The sequence below is a fragment of the Chroicocephalus ridibundus genome, chromosome 1 (assembly GCF_963924245.1).
Source record: "Chroicocephalus ridibundus chromosome 1, bChrRid1.1, whole genome shotgun sequence".
Classification (NCBI taxonomy): Eukaryota; Metazoa; Chordata; class Aves; order Charadriiformes; family Laridae; genus Chroicocephalus; species Chroicocephalus ridibundus.
In genome coordinates, this window is record NC_086284.1 from 62460606 (window position 1) to 62486453 (window position 25848).

At 37.5% G+C, this 25848-nt stretch overlaps 1 protein-coding gene across 5 annotated transcripts in view; it reads right to left on the reverse strand.

Annotated features, from left to right (window-relative positions):
- FGF14 (fibroblast growth factor 14) overlaps positions 1-25848 on the reverse strand; it is a 425616-nt gene that overhangs the window by 180108 nt on the left and 219660 nt on the right. For 2 of the 5 annotated variants that reach the window (XM_063337167.1, XM_063337158.1), the window contains exon 2: positions 5202-5241. The exons of the other annotated variants lie outside the window; for them this stretch is intronic. Coding sequence is in view for 1 of the 2 variants with exons in the window: in XM_063337158.1 (XP_063193228.1) it covers positions 5202-5241 (40 nt within the window). In the remaining variant the exon portion in view is untranslated. The remainder of the gene's footprint in view (positions 1-5201; positions 5242-25848) is intronic. 5 annotated transcript variants of the gene reach the window in all.

Sequence of the window (25848 nt, forward strand, 5' to 3'; positions counted from 1 at the left end):
TAGGTCAAATGGAAATAATGTAATCACAGTCATTAGGTCAAATAAATAAGGTAAGAACTCAGAAGAACAGCAAAATACCAAACATGTATTGACAATGGGCCAGGTTGGGCAGATATAGAAGCAATAGTCCTTTGATCATGGGCCTCCCTCCTGTCTTCATTTTGACATTTCAGTAACTCTTCTGAATTCTGCTCTAAAGCAGAAAACAGTGTAATTGCATCAAAAGTATAAAATAAGCATTATCTTTCAGTTAGAAACAATATAAGTGCTACTAAACATTAAATTAAATTAAATTAAACTCCTTTGGCCATGGTTATTAAAAGTCAGTTGATTAATAAATGATTTTTGCTTTAGACATTTTCCTCCAAATTGCATGAACACAGCCAAATAATCCTTCTGAGTTTGGGGGGAATACAGGTAAACACCAAACCAATGACAGAGCTTAGGATAAATTTTATACATATTTATTTATGTCTTTGATGTGCATGAAGAGTATAGATCAGACATAAACATGGGGCCGCTTTTTTCCAGATCACTCATCCAAGCATGTGCCGCTGTTGATTTCTCCCTTCACGGGTCCAAAGCTTTCTATGTGTGCCCGTACACAGACAAATCTCTGCCTCAGAGTGATTTTTTTTTCCCTGAAAGTAAATGTTTTCAGGAAAGAAAGGAATTGCCAGTAGCAGCTTAGGCTGGCATTTGGAAACAATGGAGAGAGCAGCATGTAGCTGGACAAGAAACATATCGATGGAAGAAATGTATTGATGGTCACAATGGGAGAGTTGAGAGACTTTCCGTTTCTAGGAAAATTCTGTAGGCTTTGAATGCTTTGTAGAACAGATATGTTTTAAACTGAGAGTATTTAACATGAATACTTGAGAAAAAATCTGAAAAAAAACCCCAAAATAATGAGTCCTATTCTACACAGTATCAAATAAGTCAGATTTCTCAGTGAGAACTCCTTAAGTTACCTTAGAGAAATAACTAAATGCCTGGTTATCTTTGATGATTCAACATCTCTCAGGCTTGGGGTCTCAATACACCTCCCAAACCGCAATTTTACAAAATCTGTTTTTTAATATTACTGCAAGCTTTCCCTCCTTCACAAGGGAGTATTCCTTATTTTTTTAAATGCTTATTGAAGAAATATGCTACAAATTTATTACATATGAGATAAATCATTTTATGAAAGAACTGAGGAGAAAATTCTCTAGTAAGTGTCTAGTTTTATTTTTTTAAAGGAGGTTAACATGTGTAAGACAACTTCGGAAAGGTTAGACGGTCTCTGAGGAAGACTAGTACCCATTTCCTAACCAGAAAATGCAATGAGAGCATGGAGTTCCTTAGACAAAATGATAAAGTCCAGTGTTTCTGTTTTCTTCTTTACAAGGTAAAGAAATCTAACTTTTATTGAGACCATTAATCCCTCTTTGTGTTGTGAACAGTTATAAAGTGCATAGTGCTGTTCACTGGGAAAAAAAGTCATCTGTTGAAAAGAGAAACATTGCTTCTTTCAGTCTCCTTTACAGAGAAAACTTAATACACATCTTTACAACGCGTAAGAAATTATCAAAAAGTCACATGAACAAAACCAGCAGAATTCTCAGAACTACACATTTCTTGAACTGAGGTGTGAAGGTAACAATTTACCCTGTTCCAGCCATGAGCATGGTGCCAAGACAGGTATCTAACACCACTCAGATGGCTGGGAAGGATCAGCTTCTGATAGGGTCAGTCTCTTCACTAAGCCTGAATAAGTAGCCTGCAGTCATTGCCTGTTTCCTAGTGAGGCTAAAGGAAGATGAGCTGACCCCGCTTGTCACTCATCTCCAGTGATGCTGTGGAGGTCAGACATAGCTTCACAAATGTCAGCGGTGCTGTAGCATGAAGGACGCAACAGCATGAAGACGTGATTATTTTTTTTTTTGAGCGGTGTTAGACTGGAATTCATTTCATAGAATGAAAGAATCACAGAATGAGTTGAGTTTTGTTGCATATGCACTACAGATTTGCCTTACCTCAGCCTCAGGAAAGATAATACTTTGGTAATTCTCCCTCCCTGGGAAGCAGATGCATAGGAAGGCTGCTGCTACTCTTTGGCTGATTTGACACCTATTTTGTTTGGACATCAAGTCCATGACTAACAACTTTCTCTCCACAGTATCTCCAGAATCCCATCTCAGTGTTTAAGAAGAGAAAACTCCTCTCTTGCTACTGCTAATGAGAATTATAAATAGTTCGAAACAGGCAGAAAACATGGATGGGCATATTTATAAACTTGTTATAATAATTATAGGCTGAAAGATGAAAACCAAAGGGCACCAAAAGTTATTTTAAAGGCAACAATCACTACATTCACAGTAAAATAAACATAACCTATTTGGCATAAAACAAGAAAACTATGAGCTATGGGTCAAAGAGAAGCCAGCCAAAAGTATACCCCAGCTGCAAAATAAACAGGCATGAACACAGAAGTACTATTAATCTGATTTGTTACACCTGAATAGCAGTTTTCAGGTACTGAAGCAATTCAAGCCATGCCATCTTTCTAGTTTACATTGTAAAAGTTAAATATGACTGAAGAACAAGAATGTTATTTTTTAAAATACATTAAACTTCCCACCCTAAGTATCCATTCTCAAAATCTACCCTTCAGTATTCTTATGTGTTGCCTTTCATTATTTATAACAGAAAAATTACAAAATTCTAGCAAATGGCAGAAAATACACCCACACACCCGCTATTAAGTATCTACTTATGTCCATAGGAAAGCTTTGCTTAAAACGTTTGTTGCATTCTTAGCAAATTGCCATATCTACTTCAACACATTAGGAGGGTTGTTGCAAACTTTGTTTTCAGGAAATACAGCAAATACAAGACCGACGTGCTGCAACATACATTTTACATTCACAATTCAGCCAACACAGACACTGGGATCTTTGCCCATAACCAGGATTTCTAGGTGACGCAGAGATACCAAGGGCTTTCCAGGAATCCCCAGGTTCCACTATTCCTCTCCACTCCAACTGGTAAAAGAGTCACTATTCCAGACCCATTCCCATTAAAATATCTTTCATCCACAGTACCGAGATAAAGGTAACACGTACCAGTATAACCCAGGGGTGGTCGCCACGCCACTATAGGCCAAGAACACCTCCGAAATTAAAATGGACAGCCTTCTAGGCTGCATGGGGAGAAGGCGGCTATCATAGCCAGAGGTTTTGTGATGGTTATGCAGACAAATTAGGGTGCCATTAAAAAAAGAAAATCAACTCCCTCCTCACCCAGCTCAAGTAAAACTTAATCCACAGTAATTATACATCCTTTTGAAACTTTCAAAGTGCCATTTTTCTTGACATCTTAGTAGCCCATGCACTTTCTAACAGACAGACAGATCTATTCAGTATGTGTCATGTCTATGCAAAAAAGTTATCATGAAAATTAATGGCAATGTTACAAACCTCAGAATAAAAGCAATTAACTTTTTTTCCAAATGCCAACAGTACAAAACCTCTACATCTTAATTACTTCTCTATCATCTTACTTCCTGTTTTTCCACAACATGCAGTTATTATCTATATAAAATACTCATGATGGAGTAGTTTTGCTCCACGTTAACAATGTGAATTTAGGTTTTACCCTAGTCTGGGAAGAATCTCTCCATCAAAAGGTTGAACTTCCTTTTAAATGGACCAAACACAGACAGATCATCCAAAATCCTTTTGTTTCTAGTTTCACAGTAGAAAGAAAAGAATTATCCTGACCACAGGCATCATGTCAGTCCATAAACAACAACAGCATGCTGAGGATTAAAGTAATCCATTATAACGGGTTCTTCTCTTCACAGGAAAAAAAAAAAAGACTCTATTTTACTGAGTATCAAACAGATAAAGTTTATTCTACCTTTTCCATTTACTTTCTTGACACACAATCTCTGCAGATCAGTTAAAGTACAGGATCTGATCCCTAACGTGCTCTTTCCAAGAGGAGTGCGGATTCACTACTCTGTTGAGGATGTACTGGGTTTTGTTCTTGTTTTCGACTGAAAGGGAAAAGCTTTCCTATCATCATGGCAAATAAAAATGCAGCTTTTGTTTCATAATTATCACAGCTATTCAGAACTTGAATATATGACTTGTTTTTTGCTGTAGCTGTACTCTGCAAATCTTAGGGGTGTCATAGAAACTAGGAATGATTCACTGGGCAGACATGTTTCTTCTCAGTCAAGAGCGAACCAACAACCCAGAACAACACTAAGAAAAATTGGTCTAATGAAGATGGTATCTTTTTTGAAACAAGTTTTATACACATCATTTGTTTTTCTCTATTTCTCTTGATAACTGAATTCAATAAAGCATTTTTCCATAATCTTTGTGCTGCAGCTATGATGCTTTATCTATCTGCCTGATAAACACTGCCAATTTGTACCATTTTTACAAGAGGGCAGAAGTGTGAGCCTTATGACAGGGAAAAAAAATACAAACCAAAACCAAATGATAACAGCTTTTGAATAACTTCTGTGCTTGAGTGAAACTTGAGTGAAACATTCAAAGACTACACAACACGATACTTTACTCCTCCCTCTAGCAGCAATCTTCCCCTTTATTTTATGAGAAAAATCTCTCTAACCTCCAGACAATCTCTGTTATGCAAGGCTGGGTACTGTCTCCCTGTGCCATTCAGTCTAATTAAGATTCTGCAACTAGAATTTAAGCTTACAATATTTTGATGAAACTTGACCCAGAAACTCAGGCAGTTCTCTATCAGCTCCACAGAATTAACTTTTCAAAAAGATAGCGCACTCTATGCATGTAGTCGATTTTATTTTAAACAGAAGGATGATTATCCTTTCCCCATTCCAGATGTTTTCTCCAAAATCCCACATACAGTAGCCTATTAAATATTGTAAAAGATAACGGATGACTAGAGGACTTCAGATGCCACAATGGGATATAGAATCTGCTCAGTTTAAGTTCAGTCACATTGTGGCCAAGAGTGACCCACTACCTATGTGATGTACAGAGTATTTCAGTTGTATTCTTTCTTAAAATGTTTCAGGCAATTAACTAACAAAAACTGGGAAGATGTGTTTTTATAAAAAGCAGCAATTAGCAGCACAAGGCATCTTCATATGATTGAGCACATTCTGTGTTAAGACTGGTAAGTAGGGAGCGACAAAGGAGAAAGGGAAAATTACGTACCACTATTTGTGTTTGTTGTAGTCCTCCCTCTTCTTCCACCCTACAAAACAAGATCCCATACAGCAAGTGTTATCTACCTACTAGGAAGCAGGAGGCAAAAAGACTGTCAATCACAGGGGTATCAAAAACAGTAATCTTCCACCCTTTCTCCCCCTTGTAGTCATTAAAAAAATAGGAATAAATCTTGCAGAATTAGGAAATACGCTATTATGGAGAAAGTCAGTATAATGTAAAAAGGGGAAAGAGGGAGGAAGGTAGGATGGGAGAAAACAAGACTATGACAAACACAATTACTAGTACGTAATTTTACACTTTTGTATATCCTGTCTCCTCCCACCCTACAAAACAAGATTCCATACAACAAACAGAAATGGTGAGAAATGAAATCGGGAGATAGTCTCTTCTTAATCACCAGCCTGAGGAACTCTTCAATCAAAATCATCCAGGTTAAGCAATAGGTCTCGTTGATAACAATAGTGGCAAGAACTGGATCAAGGATCAAATCTCAGCTTTGTATAAAGCAGGCATTGTTGCCTCAGTCCTTTGGTCTAGAAGATTAAAATGCTTCCAATACACTGCTCATGAAAAGGGAGATATTTAAGTTTTTTTCTGTACCCCATGGAGTATCTTCACAGCACTAAGCAATGCTTATTTCAAGTACTACTAATAACTTACTTTCTCATAGAATAAAACAGACCTCTTCTTCACATGAGTGTGGTCTAGGTCAGAGAAGATGCAAGTACATCTGATGGCTCTTAAGAAAACCAAGAGGTATAGCAATTCACATATAATGCTGAAAACTGAAGGAAAGAAACATGTGCTACACAAACAACTTCATCTGAAAGTAGTTGGTTCAGAAAAACAACAAAGTCTGATGTCGTTAGGAGCAAATCAGAGGGCTCAAAGAGACTAATGCAGAAAATTTTCGAATATCCAGGTTTTGAAATACAGACGATCCTTTCCTTATTGTCTAGCAAGTTGTATCCTGAATACACCAGGTACAGAAACTTGAGCACGAAGGAGTGACGATCTTACTGGAAAGGGGAATTAACACCCAATAACTTCAGAGGTCACTTGATAACAAAACTATCCTAAAATAAGAGAACTCAACAAAGGTAAACCAGCTTCAAAGCATAAAAAAATAAAGAGAAACTGATGTTGTAATTATAAGACGAATATGATGAAATTACTACTAAACAGAATGAGGTAGGTGTGTCAAAGCTGCTTGTAGGTAAGTTCAAGAAGACTGAAAGATCATCTGTTGAGATACATACCTTCCCGCAGGAGGCTATTTTGCTGTTTCTACATGCATTTAAACCTCATAAAGTCTAAGTAGGCAACGAGAGCCAAAAGGGGAGGAGAGGGGGAGATAGATACTCATGCATTAACTGGTCAAATGTTACAACAGGACAAGCTTTATAAATGCAGTTTCCTGACACCTTAAACACATGTTTCTTGTAACTGCTACTTCTGGATTATAAAAGAGCTGTTCTTGAGGAAAACATAAATCACTCCTCTATATCAGTTCACACAGGAGCTACAGTTCATTCACTAAGCTATAGGAACTGGGATGTAATTAAGCTGTACATTTTGGAATAATTGTTACAGTATTGGGAAGCTTGCAAATTTTAGAGGGCAGTATTTAAAATAAAAAAATCTTTATAAAAATTTATCTACACCAGATGCAAAGGTTTAAACCTATGAAGGTTAAAATTCTTCAACTCCTCTTCAAGTTTCCTTTAGAACAATATAAGTAAGTCACAAGGAGCAGACAGAGCAAGAGAGAACAGCAATATGATGGAAGAAGTAAAATCCAAGAAAAGACTGAAAATAAATATTCATCTTCTATAGCCCAGTTTTTTTCCAAGAGTAAACCCAATAGAGGTAAACTTTGAAGGCAGGTTGAAGACCAAATAACTCAATAGATTAAAAGAAAAATAAAGTAAGAGACTGAGAAAATAGAAATGTTCTGTCAGTCCCAGAGAACACAGCAACCAAAATAGATGGAAAGCAAAATAAATTACCTATTTGCCTTATTGCAGCTACAAAAAACTTTATAAACTTCTATTCTCAGGTAGCAAAGAGAATGTATTTGCAGACAATGACACATTAAGACAGCCAAGAAAACTGAAAAGCCACAAGTCACAAGAGAATAGGACAATGCAGCACCACCAGATGACCCATTGGATTAGGGAGGACAAGGCAAACTGGATCCTATCACTGCTGCACACAGGCAAGTGATACAGCTACCATGATACCCACCAACCTCTGGCTTCCTAAATATGCCATTCAGGGCTGCGTTACCTGAACCAGAGCCTTCAAGCAGGCTCAAAGTCAGCATCTTGCTACAGATCCAGAGGACATACCACTTCTGCTATTGTACCTACAGAAATGTTTGCCAGAGAAGAAAGGATCTCAGGTAGAAATTCCACAAGGAACATAACCAGGGTCTGCGGCACTGGGCTTTTTTGCTGTGGAGCCTGTTTTGACAGCCACCTTGAGCTCCAGTCAAGTCTTGCTTACACACATCAGTCGCTGAAGATGGAGGACAGCAGGCTTGGATTTCCCATACTCCACTGTCATACACTTTTGATTCAGTGGGAACATCCTAATAGACCTAGCAGTCAGATTACATCATCGTTAAATGCAATTTGCTGTCAGATACAGGGTGCCTGCCCAGATTAATCGGAGTAAAGCCTGCACAGCGTACATAGTGCAGAATACCAAAGCAGGCCCAAATCTCACTGCGCAGTGCTGGTAACACGAGCATAATGCTTTTAGGCCCATAAACTCTGCACTCAGTCATCTTGACTCCAAATAATACATGCCATTTTCTCGCTGAAAACACATTAATGGCCATGAAACCCACAGGGAGCACAGTAAGAGATGTCATTCACTTGTGGTGCCTGGAAGATCCTTCAGAATGAAAAGTTTGCCAAAAAATTACATAAGCAATTCCTACAGTGCAAAATTTGTTCTTTGGCAAAAATCACCAAAGCACTGATTTCAGCTAAATGTGTTTTTACTGAAATGAAGTATAGAAATTTTTATCATTCTTTTTCCAACAGAAAAAATGTGTGATCCCAACCACCCCTACTGAAGTTGCAGAAGCTTGATGGTGAGTGGTGGTTTCCTTATACAAAAGACATAACATGTTGGAAATATCTGTTGAAACACTGTACTCAATCAAAACCTGAAATGGCCATTTTTGGGGTGGTAAATATCATATCCTAAAGGTTCTTGAAAATTCATCTCAAAATCACTAGAAAGTTTTGTGTTTTTTTTTTTTTTTTTCTCAGAAGAAAACTGTTGTACTTGGGCATTCTCCCACAGTTCTGCAAAACATTTGGGTTTTGGTAAAGTTTTCTATCCGTATAGATGTCATTGTTTGAACAACAGGTCCCACTGGCCTGAGTAGAAGACAGCCATAATTCTGGACCAGAAGCAGGCAGTGCAGGAACAAAAAGAAAAGCAGCTATTTCTGCAAAAAGGGACTGCTTTTTCTATCTGGGACACACTCCGTTTAGCAAGTGGTGAATGTACACAGAATAAAGAGTACAGAGTGAATGACTATTAAAAAAGAGAATGACTAAATAATAAGAAGAGTTACAAAGAGACCACCTATTGGGCAGTGGACATGAAGGACAGCTTTATCTACTGTAGAGAACACATCAGCTGCCAGAATATGTTTGTGGGGGAAATAAAAATTAAAAAAGCCAAGGAACATACAAGGACTTAAATAAAGGCTACCGAGAGATCATCTGATGATGTAACAAGAAAAAAGCAGAAATCAAAATTTCTCCAAAAATTCTAAAAAGGGACTATACCCACCTATATCTTCAGTCTGTATTTTAGCATGAGCTCAAGCAGAAGACACACACCTGAAAATAACATTCAAATACTGTAACTCCTGGTTTCCTTGAAAGTCTGTTTGGCAAAGAGGGGAAATAAGAAAAAAAAACCAAAAAAAAAAAAAAAGAAAAAAAAAAAAGAAGGAAGAAAACTCAACCAATCAACCCTGGGCCATTGCAATATAGAATGAGGAAATGAGGTGGCTGCGACTAACTGGCTGTGCTCTGCCAAGGTGTCAGTGATATTGGATACTTTTATGACAGTGTGCAGTACTCAGAGTTGGTCGAATACAATTTTCCCACTTCTCCAAGAGACAGAGGTAACCTGTGACATGTGGGCCAAAACCAGCGAAACAAGTTTGAATAGGATTTTTCTTTCCCCTCAGCTGTCTTCAAGGAATGTACAAAAGGAGATATACCTCATGCCTGAATGGGCTCAGAAGCATAAGTGTTAAGAAAGCCAGTGAGCTAAGGTAGGATGCAACTGGTTTGTTTATACCTTCCATTATTGAATTTTCTTTCTGTCTCCTCCCTGCAAGTAGGTGGAGCTATATTGCTTGTTGTATGGAAAGTTATGTTTGTGGAGAGGAAGGCACATATGAAAAAAAAAATTAAGATGAAATCTGAAAAATAGCACTGACAATTTCTTTGGGTGAGGCTCACCTATCTCTGAAAGTTGAGCATAAAGAGCAGTAATGCAATCACCACACAAGAGCAGCATCTTAGATGTTGGAGGTAGAAGGGAGGAAGGGAGGAAGGGAGGAAGGGAGGAAGGGAGGAAGGAAGGAAGGAAGGAAGGAAGGAAGGAAGGAAGGAAGGAAGGAAGGAAGGAAGGAAGGAAGGAAGGAAGGAAGGAAGGAAGGAAGGAAGGAAGGAAGGAAGGAAGGAAGGAAGGAAGGAAGGAAGGGACAAACTACCTACTAGATGCCAGTATGGAGTTCAGTTTTCAGGCATTTACTCCTACACAGATATGGCTCAAAAAAGTGAAAAAGTGCAAATGTACAATAGTGGTAACACTCATCAAATGAAGGAGACCAGCCATTTTTCACACATTTCAATTGGGCATGCAAACAATCTTCACAAGAATGCACAATTTTGTTTCTCTAGAGTCTTATTTTAACCATTATGCTCATCTTGAAAATAATGGTGAAAAGATTCTAGGCTGGGGATTTATTGTCTGGGTCAATTAGGCTTATGTACTAGATAGCTCACCACAAATGCACATATCGGATCTTACAGTGTGCTGAAGATGTTTCATAATTGTTTAGAAAGGTAACCAACCTCCTCTGGCTCAACAGCCTTCATAGCATAACCAAAGTTATTAGATACGCACATAACAGCTCACAAATTGCAATATAATTAATAATTATTCTCTAGTCACAACAGTTAATCACTCACTGTACTGTAGACAGCCAATACGTCAGGCAAATACCAGCTGTAAAAATGCAGCCGTATAATTAAATGAGTTTATTTTATTTATAAACCATCACCTTTTGCTATCCCAAGTTTACTTCATAAACAATTAGAGTTTGACAATACTGTGTTTACTATTTTAAGCCATTTGCACAGGAAGACAACTAAGTTCAAGACGCCTTAGGGAAGGAAAGAAGGCAGCACGAATATAAACCATATGAATACAAAACAGGATATAAACACTGTAGTTAAGAGCAGGTTTGATGGGATATGATTATGGGGACTACAAGGAGCACCGAAAACCCAGAAAAAAAGTTATTTATATAACTCTACCAGGACGATCCAAGAAATACTAGAATAATACCATATTACAACTGACTTCTGTTATAGTTGCCCACTTAAAATACTCCTGCACTGACACGTTTAAGAGAGATGCTTCCTTAAAGAAGGATGTCATTCCTCACTTGTATGAAAGCCAGAGCACGTGAAACAACTTTACTCCCAGTATTTGCAGCACACAGTGGGTTTCTGGACTATAACTAAGCCTCTGAGGTACTACTGCAGTGTAAGTAACCGATCTAAACATACAATCTCTATGCAAAACTATTCAGTTGTGGCTGGTTGACCATCATATCTTTGAAAAAAACACTCGCTTCTTTAATTATGCCTGAAAATAAAGACACTTATTTATAATATTTTGAGTTTCTGGCCATATAAACACTTCTTTTTCGTTTGAGAATACACAATGAATGATGCTCTTTCTAATGTTAAACAGCAATCTAGCTGTGAATCCCATAAAATAATACTAAAAAAACCCCCAAACTTCAGGTAATAGCATAGAATGGCCATCCGGAAAGACACAAGAGAAAATTGTCTAGAAAACACACATGTACAAGAGCAGAGTGGGAACATGAGAAGATAAAGCTCTACATGTAGGTTTTACATGAAAGTCAAGAGGGGCGATGGCAAGATCTCTACCCTAGGAGAAGGTAGCGTGATTCACAACTACAGAAGCTGAACCCGCCATGAACAGAGTGAGAAAGCACACTTGGAGGAGAGAGAAAGAACTTTATGGAGAGATGGAAAAGAATTGGAGGCAGATTGGGCAATAGAATAAGACAAAGTGTGCGTGTGTGTGTTTGTGCGTGTCAGGGGGAGACTGGCATTAAAAGAAATTAAAATAGAAGATAATTAACAGAAGACAGACGTAGACATTAAAACCAGCTGAAAACAGATTTTAAGAGAGTATAATTAGTCTTTAGAAATACATGAAAGAAACATGCACATTGTAAGGAGGTAAATAAATTATACTGTAACACCTTTCTAGAAATCTCAGTATTTCTATAGGTCTCAGCAGCATGCTATTCTGACTGCCTAAAACAGTTTTTAGAACGTATAAAAATTATACAATACATCTATGTGTTTAGATACAGAGTTTAAATGCCTAAGGTTGTAGAACTGCGTTTGAATACTGACGTCTTTTTGTATGCTATCATAATTCACTCTAACGTGTAACAACTGGGCTGTTTTTAAAACTTGTACGCCCCCAAGCATTAGAATAGGAGCTAAGATGACTAACTTCAGTTGTAGAAGTGCTGATTATGTACCCTCAGTGCATTACTTATTAACTTTTTCTTTAAAGAATATTATGTGCTAAAGCAATAAGAAGACATTATGCTGGGCTGTAACAGCTTGAATCCAGGGCTGGCATTTTGTCCAGTCTGCATATCAGACAGCTGTTGAGTGGTACCTAACTTGCATCAGCAATTATTATGGGTCCAGCACATTGTACAGAATGACAAGTGTCTTGTTGATTTCCTAATCTCTTTATTTTTTAAAAAGTGTCTGCTCTTTTACTGGAAAATCTCAAGAATGGGCTCAAAAGGAAAGAAAAATAAACTGCACATTCCATGGAAAATGAAGTACCTACCTGTCTCCTGTACCTTTTAAGGCTCCTTCTTTTTACAGTAAGTATGACTCACTCCTTGTAAGTTGTTTTAACTTGCCACGTAAGACTAGTGATTAGAGACTAGATTTTCGCACGTTCATTTGGTTCTGCTATAGCTCTCCAATGAGTGAATAAATGAATACTGAGCTCTCTCCTCTACATGCTAGCCTCAGAAAAAGCCATCAAGAAATGCTTTGCAGATGATTTTTCTAATTGCCCATCTTCCACTCAGGTACCTAAAAAAGATTTTTTCCAAAATGCTTAGCAACTGACATATTTAGCATCTTCAAAAAAGCTGATGTCTCATTTTGATAGCTAGATAAGATTGGAGTATCTTGTTGGTGTTTTAGAAAAAGCAAAATCTAGTTCAGGAAACCCAATCTTCTTCCACTGACACCAAGTGAAAAATATCTTAATGGTACTGGAGTTAATTTGGACCTTAAATATATTTTCCTGCATGTTATTCAGTTCTGCAAATACACTAAGCAGACAAAGATACAGCCTGCTACTTGTGTGAAATAATAAGGAAGGACAGTATAAGACATAATCAAACTAAGATATAAGGCAAGAATCTGCTCACTTAAACGTATTCAGAGCTACTAAAAAAGAAAGTATATTTACCAAGCGAAAAAAACATGGTAGTTCCTAATATGTACAACAGAAAACTCATCCGGGTTAAATACTGTATTGACCTAGATTGATTGAAAATTTTAATTTCCTAACCAGGTGTCATTTAAAACAGTATAATTTAATCTGGCTTCACATCCCACTTGGAATTTTTCACAGAAAAAATTTCAAGTGGATTTCCACCTCAGTCTCAGAATTTCTTGACAAGTAAGGCAAACACAACAAAATTTGGTTACATGTCAGTCAACATAGTAATCATACACATGATAAACTTGCTGCAGCAAAGCTGCCCAAAGATAGGCTATCCATATTCCTCCAAATGAACCCTAAGACGTATGCGATTCTCCCTGACCTGTAATGCTGCTCCCCCTAAACCTGCCCATCATTAGGCAACGGATGACATCTGTAAACACCTCGGAATGGCAGAGTCCAGCACGCCCACGCGTATGTGGTATGTGCTTTTCCTCTTACTTCTCACTTATGAACACTGTTTATATATCAGGGCATACTTAATAGGCAATCAGTACAGGAAATGGTACCTGTCACTACTCGTCATGAGTTTCTGAAGCCCGCAGTGCCTCCTCCCACTCTCTTTTTGGAGTTTCCTTGGAGGAGCAGAAGACAGAAATTGTTTTGAGATGACAATAAACGCCACTCCTGTCCTCTCTAACTGCTGACAGCCAGGGAAATCCCAGGCCACACAGTTCACAGGCTCCTTCAAATTTCTGCAGGTGACTGAGCCAGGGAAACATCCGTTACTCTGCTCAAATTTGTTCAGGTTTCTGATGTTATTCCAAGATCATTTTGGAATATTCTGACCACGGCAAGGACTCATGATTGGGTTTAATCCAGCGTTATGCAATCACCAGAGGGGAAAATTAATCGCTGAACAAAAACACTGCCATGCAGTTCAAGGGAAGGAGCGCTGAGCACTGCCTGGAAGAGGATATGCGTTTCTCAGCTCAAGGAGTCAGGTCCTGCAAACTGAAGAGCTCCCTGCAAAGTCTGAAGGACTCTTAGCACTCCTCCAGATAACATGAGTTGTTGCAGTTCAATTTAAAGAAACCTCTGAGAGTCTTAGCTGATTTAGAAGAAGCATCGCTGGTTCTGTTTTACTGTTTGCATCGCAAAAGATGTAAAATAACCTGGGAAAAAAAATATTCCAGCCAAAGAGGAAAATGCCTAATTTAATAACATTGACATCTCAGTCACATGAGCTGGAATATTTTAGCTAAAAAATCAAAAATCAAATGTCTTCCAGTTTATAGGAATTAAAAAGACAAAAGATAAATATTGTGCAAATAAACACAAATGAACGTTTTTCTTCTTTGAGTGATCTGACTGTAGTCAACCAATTACATATACATCCATAGGAACCAGGAACTTATTTTTGTAATATGAAGACACCCCACATCCAACACTTCAACTTAGGAGAAGAGTTAATATCATCACTGAAGAACAGCTGAGAATTTTAGCTAACATCTTACATTCTAAATCTCACCACCACCACCACCACCACCCCTGCTGATTCTTCCGTACTTACACATATGCAACGAGTTATACTAGGATATAGGTTGCTGTCGGTTTGCATTACAAATCATCACATGGATGGATATGCACTATGTATCACCACTGTTAACATATAATTATTAAGCAAATTGCAAGGCAGCAGACCACACAGTTAGTTATGAAAAAGATTGTATCCAGATTTTAGGGATTTAATTGTTATACTCAACGGCAAATTTAAGATGATAAATTAACTAAGTTAATTCACCAGAGTAACCAGAGTTCAATCAATAGCTTGCACAACAGGCCACAGCTTCAGCTCATTCTCTTGATTTAAGCACTTTTAATAATGCAGTGTAAAATATAGTTAAATTACTTTGCTTTAAACTACTATCTTTGGCTCTGGAAAAGAGAAAGCTTCCAAATTCTACCCAGCTAGTAATTTTTCACTAAGTTCTATATGAAATTAAGGTTTCCAAATTTTATTGACACTTTCTCATACTGCTAGGAAATTCTTTGATAGCTATTAAGGATAAAGGGCCTCACTTAAAAATAAAACAAAGTAGAAAAAAGCAAGCAGCAAGATATTCCTCTCCCCAGAGAAAATGTCCCTCTTAGCTGGCAGCAGGAAGAGTAACAAATCAGCTGCTCCTGAATCGAGACAAGAGGAAATCAGCTGTTATTGACATAGAGGGATGATGCTGCTGCACTTCAAGGAGACTGCACGTCCAAGAACACTAAACCTTCTGGACACAGTGTCCCCACATGGGACTAACAGCCCACTGTGAAACTACCACATGTTAAGTCCCTTGAAGCATGCGAATACAACTTCTTCAGCCTTATAAAGCCTCTTGTATGGGATTTCTGAAGCCAGGAGGACTTCAGCGGCTTGTCAGATAATATTTTTTTTTTTATTAGCAATCAGGAGAACTTGCTGTATTTGAAGGATTTGACTCTTGGCCATGTTCCTCACTGTGCTAAGCACGCTTTACAGAGCAATGCCAAGGAGTATTCACAAAATGTTTTCTTCTGTACATACAGCTTTAGCTTTCATAATTGCTCCCTCTCTCAGTCCTTGGGCTCGAATTCATCCCAGCAAAATATTCTCTTTTAGAAAAATCTACTGAAACGAAAACTAGAAGTGATACCTGCTTATATTTTTCATTTAAATAACCTCTCAACCCCACCCCCAAAATATCCCAACTAAACAGAACCCAAAATAGAGGATTACTTTCTTATGTGTAAAATTCTTCGTGCTCATTGAGGCTGAAAGAGTACTTTTTGCTTTGTTACTATGAAAAGCAAAAAAAAAAAAAAAAAAGTCTTTAATGAAGCCTCAAAATATGTATTTTTACTTCAGAATGAATCAATTTACTAAGGAGTGAAAATTACCCAGATGATAAAAATTGACTAACCTCGGTATAAGGGAAAAAATATTTAGTTATTCATTCTGGTCAAAACATACGATACAAACAAGACATGTCTACAATTACACTATCGGCCGTCACATGAAAAATAGCAATCAGAGGAAAACAGAAGAAATTGAAATTATTTTTCTCTTAAGAACATTTGCTTTATATATTTTAAAGACCTCCTACTGGTCAAATTCCAAAACAGATATCAAGTGTCCATCATTCAAAGTCATTTGAGGGAAAAGACACAGAAAAGGAACCGGTTTCCAGTTATTGCCTTTGACATCATGAAGAGGTAAGAGTCCAAGGTGTACAACAGGTCAGACACATTTCTGCTCAGCAGCCACTTAATCTGCCACTCCAGAGCATCCTCCAGAATACAAAATGATTAAAGACTATTAATCAGGGTAAATTTTGCATCCCTTTAAAGTCCTTAAAAGCCTTTCCTCCAAAACCTGGTATGAACCTGCTGCCTTGCAGCTGGGGAGACCACAGTCTAGAGCTACCTTCACAGGAAAAAGCATCTGAGCGCTCCTTGTCCTTCAGATCTTCAGTGGGTTTTTTTCCATACCTCTCCTTCACTCTCCTTCTAGATCAGCAGTTATCAGACGGATTATCCCACCCTGCAATTTACCCCAATGCTGCTTGGGGTCAGGCAGTGAACCAGCAAGTGGCACTAGGACAGCAGAAGTCAGATCCACCAGTGTCAACCAAATCTGAAGTCCTGGACACAGATGTCTTGCACATCACCGTCAGGATTTCCCCCCTCCACAGTGATTAAAAGTTACCAGAGGTGCAGGGATAGTATCTTTGTTAACAAGTATTTGGTGATTGTTAACAAATGGTACAAGACAAATGACATATTAAATGACATATTAAAGCTCTTTACTCAGTTTTCACAGGATCTTTTGTAATGGGGAGAGGGCGTGACTGTTGTCCTTTTTGCTGTCTTCATAACCCCCTTGCCTTTTGTCCATCTGTCCCATCTGCATAATGTTTGCATCTTCTTTTTGAGCTCTAAAACCTCTTTCTTACTCCCCTTTCTCCCCACCACAGATGTGCTTTTTTCAGTCTCTAAATCTCTCCTAGAAACCAGAGCTGGGAAGGCAAAGCTGAAGATGCCCAGCAATCTCAGTGTAAAATAGCAGCACTAAATTGCCACCTTTGCCCCACAAAAAGACTCTGCAGAGGACATTCATGTTCAAGCTAAATATTTAAATAGATACCATTGCAGAGACAGCACAAACTGTGTGTTGCACTGGGAATTGTACCCTGTGATGAATGGTGGGAAGTCTGAGCACTTGTATTAAAAACTAAATAAAAAATAATTTAAGGCTTTTATTTTAAATGAAGATCAAGAGTTTAGTTACTCTTCCAGAAAACAAGAATTTGATTTTGTGAAAAATTTGGTATTTCAAAAGTATGGAATCTTTTAAACTTTCCTTCAGGATAAAATTAAAACAGAATTGGCAGAAGAAAATATGCATGCAAATTATGAAGGAGAAAAAAGAAAAAGAAAAAGAAGAAAAAAACCCACCTTTCCAATATCAGAGTAGTGATATTGTAGAACATCTTACTCAGAAGAGTAGTGGAGAAGAAGAAAAAATATCTATTTCTGACATGGAAAAATTTAAAAAATGGATAGCTATGCTGCCTGTAATAAGAGGGTAAAATTCTGCATGAGTCCCTCAGTCATTGTATTCTCAAATTCATGACAGCTGTGTCCAAACAAAATGATTCTCCATGACTCTGGTAAAGTCAACATAAAATTAAAACTTTGCAAATAATATAGGAAACATAAAACAGTGAAAGTTGTGATACATATTTTTGAGATGAATGAGAGGGAAGAAAGTACAGGAATATAATTATATCAGAGCTATTTGTTCCAGTTACTCGTATGCAGCAGGAACATGAAAAGGCAGGAGGTTAATTATACTCTGTAAATAATGTTTTCAAGTGAACAGCTCTGGTAAGTCTAATAGGTTCTCTGGAATTGCAACCATTATTTATTGCAACCACCTGTCCAGAAATATATATGAGCTGCAGTATCTGTGGAGGAAGTGATACATACCATATTTTAAAGAGAAGTCTCAATTCCTAGATAATATTAACAATTCCCATGTGCAATTTTATCTATATTTGTAAGTTTTCCCACCTTCAGTTTTGTGACTCAATATTATTATTCCTCTTAGTGTTACAGTCTGAAACATTTCAAATGCACTACAGCATTTCAGAAAACCACCGCGACACCCAGCTGCTCCCCACAATGAGTGAAAGCGCCATCGCACACAGCAGCAAATCACTGTTTGTCTTCCACAGTAACCACGTCATTTATAGGCCATTTATGTGGGGGTTTGCAATATCATTCAGAAGAACACTATAAGCAATATTATAACTTCAGCGCCGCCAGCATGATGCTTGCATTTTCACGTTAACTGATGTTTTTTGCCTCTGAGAAGTAGAGATACGGTTACTGATATCAGATAAACTTGGAAACACCAAAATAAAAGCGCTGTTGATAACACAATTTGGAATAACTCACTCTTATCTGGACAGGGAAGTGCCAATGATAAATTCAAGAGAATAGAAATGACAAGGGGCTGTGCAAGTGCAGAGGCTGTTGAGACTACTCCTCCAGCCTCTTCTATGGCTGCAGCTACCCAGCTCCAGATGCCCCCTTGTCCGGTGGCTTTACTCAGGAAATGGGGAAGAGAAGACCACACGCAAGTTACAGAAGACTTGCACATTATGATGGTGAAGAAACACAAGCCACGTCACAAGAAAAATGTATATTTGTAAATATACCTACCTTTTTGTCTGATAATCTATGGAATTTGGCACCTCAGACTTTCGCTTTCTGCATGTATGGTACAAGATTACATGGGATAGTTTTGATTCTTCTACTTTAACAACAGAGCAAAAAATTGAGATGATGCTCTGCATATTTAAGAGGATTAATTTCTGTTAATAAAACTTTGAAACAACCTCAGAGCAAGTTATTAAACAGAAAAAGATTGAGAATTTTTAGAAAAACTATAAAAAGCTTGTTAAAAATGCATGTGATCTTGTTTTATTTCATGTAACTGAAGTATTATACAGTTAAACAGTTCATTTAAATGTATATAGTCCTGAATGAAGAAAACTTACAATAATTCAAGCTTGCATTTACTCATCTACGCACAGTAATACATGACATAAGCAGAAGGAGAAAAATCAGAGGTCTAGTTTTATCACTAACAACAAAAAATGAAATTCTTCTTGATAATGTTGAATAAAAAACATAAATAAAAATAAAGGAGTAGCACAGCAAGCTATTATGTTTTTCTAAATGCATGATTAGAATAACAAAACCCCAAAATACCCTAAGGCAGTGAATAGTTGCACCTTTCCAATTATATCTACAAAACGTTATGACACACAAGAGAGCTGTGAGAAAGATTCAATAACCTGGAACAAAAGACATATTATTGATACTACCATAAAGCTGAAACAATCCTGATCGATACATACCAGGGCTGTTAAAAAAGAAATAAAACTCACCGGCACTCCTTTTTATTTACTTACAATTGAAAAAATTTAATTCTGAGATGGAAAGCAAGGACCCCACCATATACTCATAAAAATCAGTAAATCATAAGATCAGCTACTTTCACGGTATTAAGTAATACATAACACTTACTGCTGAATCATTTAGAAATATAAAGCAAAACTATTGGCTAGACAGTCCACATAAAACAAAGGCCTTTAAAAATATATAAGAAAACAGAAAGATCTTGAAAATACAAAGGCAAAATGGAATTTACTTTGTATCATCTTCTGTTTTCTCCCTATATACAAATTAATTAATACAAATTATGTTAATCTAGCTAATGCATCATTGGATTAACTTGGATGCAAGTAATTGTATCTGCTTAATTTCACAAGTTTTCAAGGTATATTTGTCGCATCACAGTTATCTATTTCCATAATGCTTCATTCTTTTAATTTTATTTAAATTTATTTTTACTTCAGCTTGTGCTGAAACAAGCAATTAGAATAATAATGCGAAATACTAATACAAGAAATCCAGTTGCTATCAGACCACGGAGACATACCATATTTGAAGACTTGTAACCAAGCATCACTAATTATCACAAAAGCTTTTCCCCCTGCTAACAAGGGAAAAACAAATCAGATATGGGAGAGCTGTCTGAAACAAGGGTAACGTGAAGAACATATGAAGGACGGAAAGTTAGAAGATACAAGGCTCAGAATTTCAGTCTCTGTTTATTTGCCATTCATTATATATTTTGTATCATTTTTAGGACTCATAAAGGAATGACTTGATAGGTTCAATGTGAGGGGCGGACAGGAAGCCTGCAGCTTTATACGGGCAATCTGGGTGAAGGCAAGTACGTTCAGATCCCAGAGACAGGTGGTAAATAATGATGGTAAATAAAGGAGGGGACGTTTTTTTGCTGCTACCTCCTTGTTTCATATGATTGAAAAAAGGAACAGGACACTGAAGAAAATGTAAACTGACAAATGTGAAGAGAAAATCAAGATTAAAATGAACACTAATGTGATGTTCTCATGTTTGTTTTTTTTCTGATGATGAAGAACAGTTATTACTTTAAGTGAGGTGTAAGACAAAGACTAAGGTCTTTCAAGACTTGGATTTAGTTTATCCTCTAGATGAAATGAAGTCACAGGCTTTCTGCAGTTAGATGCTGAATCACATTTAATACTGCTAGAGCTTTGTTGTTTTATTCACCTGCATGTTCATTTTCACTACCATACCTTCTCCATCACAAGCGTTAGGACAACTTGAATTGCCTACTTGGATAACCACCAATTACTCACTGTATTTGTTATATCATACATGAGTAAAAAAGAATTAACAGGCCAAAATGAATATGACCTTCTTTGAACAGTTCTGATCTCTTCCAATACCAATTGAAAGGTTTTCATGAAGCAACCTTAATAACGAAAAATTATATATAGATGCAAAGATGACTATGTTAATTTCTGGGTTTGTTTCATTTTGTCCTTTTTATAAAGCTTACATAAATCAGATTTGATGTTAAGATCATTAGAGGGAGATGACGGCGAATGAAAAAAATAACTGATGAAGCCTTGAATGTTTATTTACCATAAACTGACTTGCAAAATACTAGTCTGCTATGACAACTGTCCATTCCTCGATACTAGTTTTATTTAAACTATTTTGACTCCTGCTCAGAAATGTTAATTGAAATTAGGAGCTTTCTCCCACTTCTTGTATATTTCACTTAATGATATAAGAGCAGCTCATCAGCAATTCTTCCATGCAGTGCAGGGTGACACTGTCTTCTTTTAAAACAAAAACAAAACAACAAAAAAAAAAAAAAGAAAAGAGAGGGAGCAGATGTGAAAAGACGTCAAAATAATGATTTGCCAAATCCAAACAATTGTCTGGAACACATTTGTCACTTTTCACAAGAATGGATTTTATTTTTTTTTTATTTTTTGATGTGGGAGGAGGAAAGAAAAAAGGAGGAAAAAGAAAGCCTAGAGAAGTAATATTTAAGTAACATCCCCAGCAAAGACAATATTTGGAACATCCAGACCATGTTTAAGATCTACTTGCTGCAAAATTTAACAGGGGGTAATTTTTAACCTTGATGTTCATACCCCAGTGAATGCTGATTAAAACTTTCAGTCCTGCTGCAGAACAGAATGCATTTAAATTGAGACATGTCTATGGACAGGGAAACTACTCCTCCCAACTCTTCCTACGTACCACTTTTACTACAAAGAATTTTATATATTTTCTTTTAGAGAGTGACACTAAAAGTGCCACACTTCATGCAATAAACAACAAAAAAGCACTACCTTTAAAATGTATTCAGACCCCACTTTAGCATACATCCCACTTCTTAACATTTTAATTTGAAACAAATATTTGTAATTACAATTACTGTACAAAAAAGCAGAATGACATTACTCAACAAAAGTCAAAGTATGATTCACGACACTGCTTTCCATAGCAACTGCTGAAAAAAAATTATTATTACACATACACACTCACACATCCATGTACACTCATAAAAGGAAAGTTAATCCTCTATTGTTTCGTAATGATGCAGCCAAAAATCTAGGCCATATGCATGGAAAATGAAATTTAAGAAGATCTGCTTCAAACAGATAGCTAGTTTTCCTTTTTTTTTTGCGGGGTGGGATTGTGTTTGTGTTTTTTCTTTTAAAGAAAATGAAGAAAAGCATTATTCAGATCCAGCAAACAGCTGATAGAGGAAGGGGAAAAAAAAATCCCTAAGCTGAGACATTGGTTGCTTCCATTCCCATAATGCATTTTGGATTTGGGGAGAAAGTTCACACTAAATTATGTTGAAGAATATTGGAAAATACTGGAAAATTTTCAGGATTTCAATTAAGTTTTACTTTGAAATGTTACATAAACTAGGATTCTTCAGCCTTGACAACAACGCTGCTGTGGGCAGGGAGCATAAGAGTTTTCTGTAAACTCAGAAGATCCACAGATAAGGTAAAAAGAGAGCAAATGAAGAACTATGACAGCAAGTGAAGCTGGGGAAGGGCAGGTATGAAAGAAACCAAAGTGAGTGGTTGAGCTCTTTGTCACTGGATATTGTAGGTGAATCAAGGCGTAAACAGGCTGCAAAACCAATTTGAATGGATCTCAGGAAAAAAAACCTGAGTCAAATTAAACCAAAATACACTGACTGACTCTGGAAGCTCCTAAACTGCCTGTCCCTGGGAAATTACTTTCTGGAAAAAGTTTCCTTTCCTGCCCACCCTGTTCTTATTGTTCTCCAAATACCTATTATTGAGTGATGGCAAACAGAGCTAGGTGGTCCTTTGGTTTGAACAAGTAGAGTAATTTTAACACTGTTAAATATAACTGCCTGCATACCTGCCTTGAGATAACCATAATCAGTCTTAAAGAAACAAATGCCGAACATACCACCTAAGAAATAAAGCGAGCACAGCTCTGGCCTGAGCAGAAGCCGTCACCGTGCCATAAGGCACCAGCCTGGGCGCCTTGTGGGACAACGAGGAGGCAAAGGGGACCTCAGCCTGCCTCTCCCTGCTCCTTTCAGGATGGATTTGGACCAGGAAGCATGTGGAGCCCTCATGAAGAACAGTCATGATCCCACAGTGTGCCAGCAATGATCATCCTTCAGTTGATCATATGCTAATATATTTTTAAGGTCCACCACGAATGTGTTCACAAGAGGTATTTGCAATAGAACAGGAAAAGTCAGTGTTGCTTTTAGCAGTACAGACTAAGTCAGCTCGGTAGAAATAATCAAATACAAATAAACTTGTGTCAAAGCATACAAGTAACACTGCTAAAACATGAGATGCACATCGCCGTGCGTACATAGGATTGGCCAACACACCGAACCAAAACCTGCCTCAAATGCTGGAAGGATCCAAACAGCCTGAAATGAGCTTTGGAGGAAGGTCCGCATATGGACAGCTTTGCAGCTCTCCCTGAACGGTCGGCTGCAGATGTTTCTTTTCTCTCAGAAAACAGCACAATGAACAAAAAAAAACCCCAATAAACCACACGAAGATGGCAAAAACTGATCAAAATACTGTACGATGATGTGCTTGAAATACGGTATTTTTAAACGAGCAGATTTGATTTGAGTTAGTATACTTTTAAACCACTTGCTGCATACTTGTAGAAATTGAGATGATTAATATAGCTCGGTGTCAATACTCAAAGCACTAAATATGCTCCACAACAATTTGGTTTAAAGAGATGTGCAAGTTCCAGAAGGTGAGGGTGCAAACTGTGGAACACATCCTAAAATAAAATAAACAGCAGAGGGAGGAAGCAAATGCCTTCTAACAAAATCACCCTATTTTTAAACCAGTCCCATTTTGGGGTGTTTTACATACATATTTCATTTTTCTCATTTGGTAGAGAAAATACAACAGTTTCTTGTCAATCGTTCGCATTTCTAGGCTCAATTTCCCTATGGCATACAGCTCATTAGGAAATGTATTAATATTAAATTATCTTTTTCTTCGAGTATATCCTGCCATTAAGTAGGGGGTTATTACTGCTTCGTAAGTACATACTGCATTATCACCAGAAAATCTAGAATTGGGGGGGAAGAAGCCTTACTCATGAAAGAATACTATTTCTCTTTTTTCAGCCATCAGTTTGCAGTGGAGGCCTTACTGCTGACACTTAAACGTTTATCCTCATTGCTTACAAATATGCACTCTCAGCTTTTTAAATAAACAGCATGACTGTTCTGTGTCACCGTGATGGAACTGGAGAGAAATACAAAAAGTTGGTAATATTGAAAGTTGGCAACTTTTCTTCATTCCCGTAAGAATTTGACATCAAGCACTATTTGAATTTAAATATTGCAGCCGTTCCTGTAAACTTGCTACGGGGTGGTATTAGTTATGACCACAGGCTGCTGTTAACACCGTATGGTTTCAGGAGAAAACCCTGCTGCTTGCACAATTCCTTCTGTTGGGACAGGGAAGTACTTCTGTGTCCATGAAGAGGAAGTTTCAGGTGAAGCTTGGCAGCCAGGGCGACAGAGGACACCCATATGTCACCAGAGACAGAGGGCCCTGGACATTGCAGGGAGCAGATACTCATGTGCATTTCTTACTGATACACAGAAGTAATTGTAGATTTCACACTGTACTGGTTTTGCAATATGTCATTAGTATTTCTATAGCTACTCATCCTATTCCCAGACCTTGGTCTAGAAGTTGTGAGCGTGCCCCAATGCCCTGTAGCCTTGCAGCGCAGCCCTGGAGGTGGCTCACACTTCGGTGCCCCACATATCAAGGGTGCCTAGCTGGGTAGTCTGGCAGGATTTGGTGTTGGTTCTTTCTTCTTTTTGGTAGGAGTGGTGACCAATGGTGAATGCAATGACCCAAGACCATTTTCTTAAAGCAAGGGTGTTCAACTCAAGGAATAAATCATGTCAATGAGAAATACTAAAGCAGAAATAGGTATGCATGGATGTCTATTTGCGGGATGCCAGCAGTGCAATTGGAGACATGACTGTAATAGACACAGATTTATTCAGGACAACTCTGATTGTGGTCATCCTGATGCCCACAGCGGTGACGTGTGAGAAATGGATTTCAGTGCTGAGCAAATTCTATCAATACCAGTTAAAAACAAGCAAGAAAAAACCCCCAACAACAACAAAAAAACAACCCCAAAACAAACTCCATGCCCTCTTACTAGCAATGACCCAAAGGAGAAAACCACTGCAAAAATATCAGGTTTTCCATTGCTCAATATGAACCATAGCATTACCAATACTATCAAACTATTTAATTCCCAGTAGTGACTCAGGGATTTGAAATGAGAAAACAAGCACAATCTGTTTTTAATTTATTAACAAGGAAACAAACTCTTCCCTCGCTCTCCTCTCAAAGAAAAGAAGCTGTGAGGCTTTGTTTGACTGTGCTTTAGCTGTGGAGTCAAAACAGCTAACTGCTACAAGTATTGGAAAAATCAGTTAATTTGTTGCAAAAATTATCTAAAACAACATATAAAGGGAAGTCAAAGGCTGTTAGTTGTTCTCTGAAGTGCTTTCCTATGGGCAGCAAGAGGGAAATAGAAATAGCCTACTAAGAAGAATACATAAATATTCTATTAATGTACACAGGTAAGGAGAAACATTTTCATTTTCTTTCCCCTATTATGGTTCCTCATCAAGATCACATTAATCGCATGCTAACCTCCAATAAATACACCCAAGATTGTATTCAAATGCATAATTTTCAAACACGTTTACCACCAACATTTTTATTATCCCCCCCCAAGATATTTATACTCCCTGAAGCACAACATTTTACAGATTGTTACAAACTTTAAATATTTCAGAATATTAAAACAA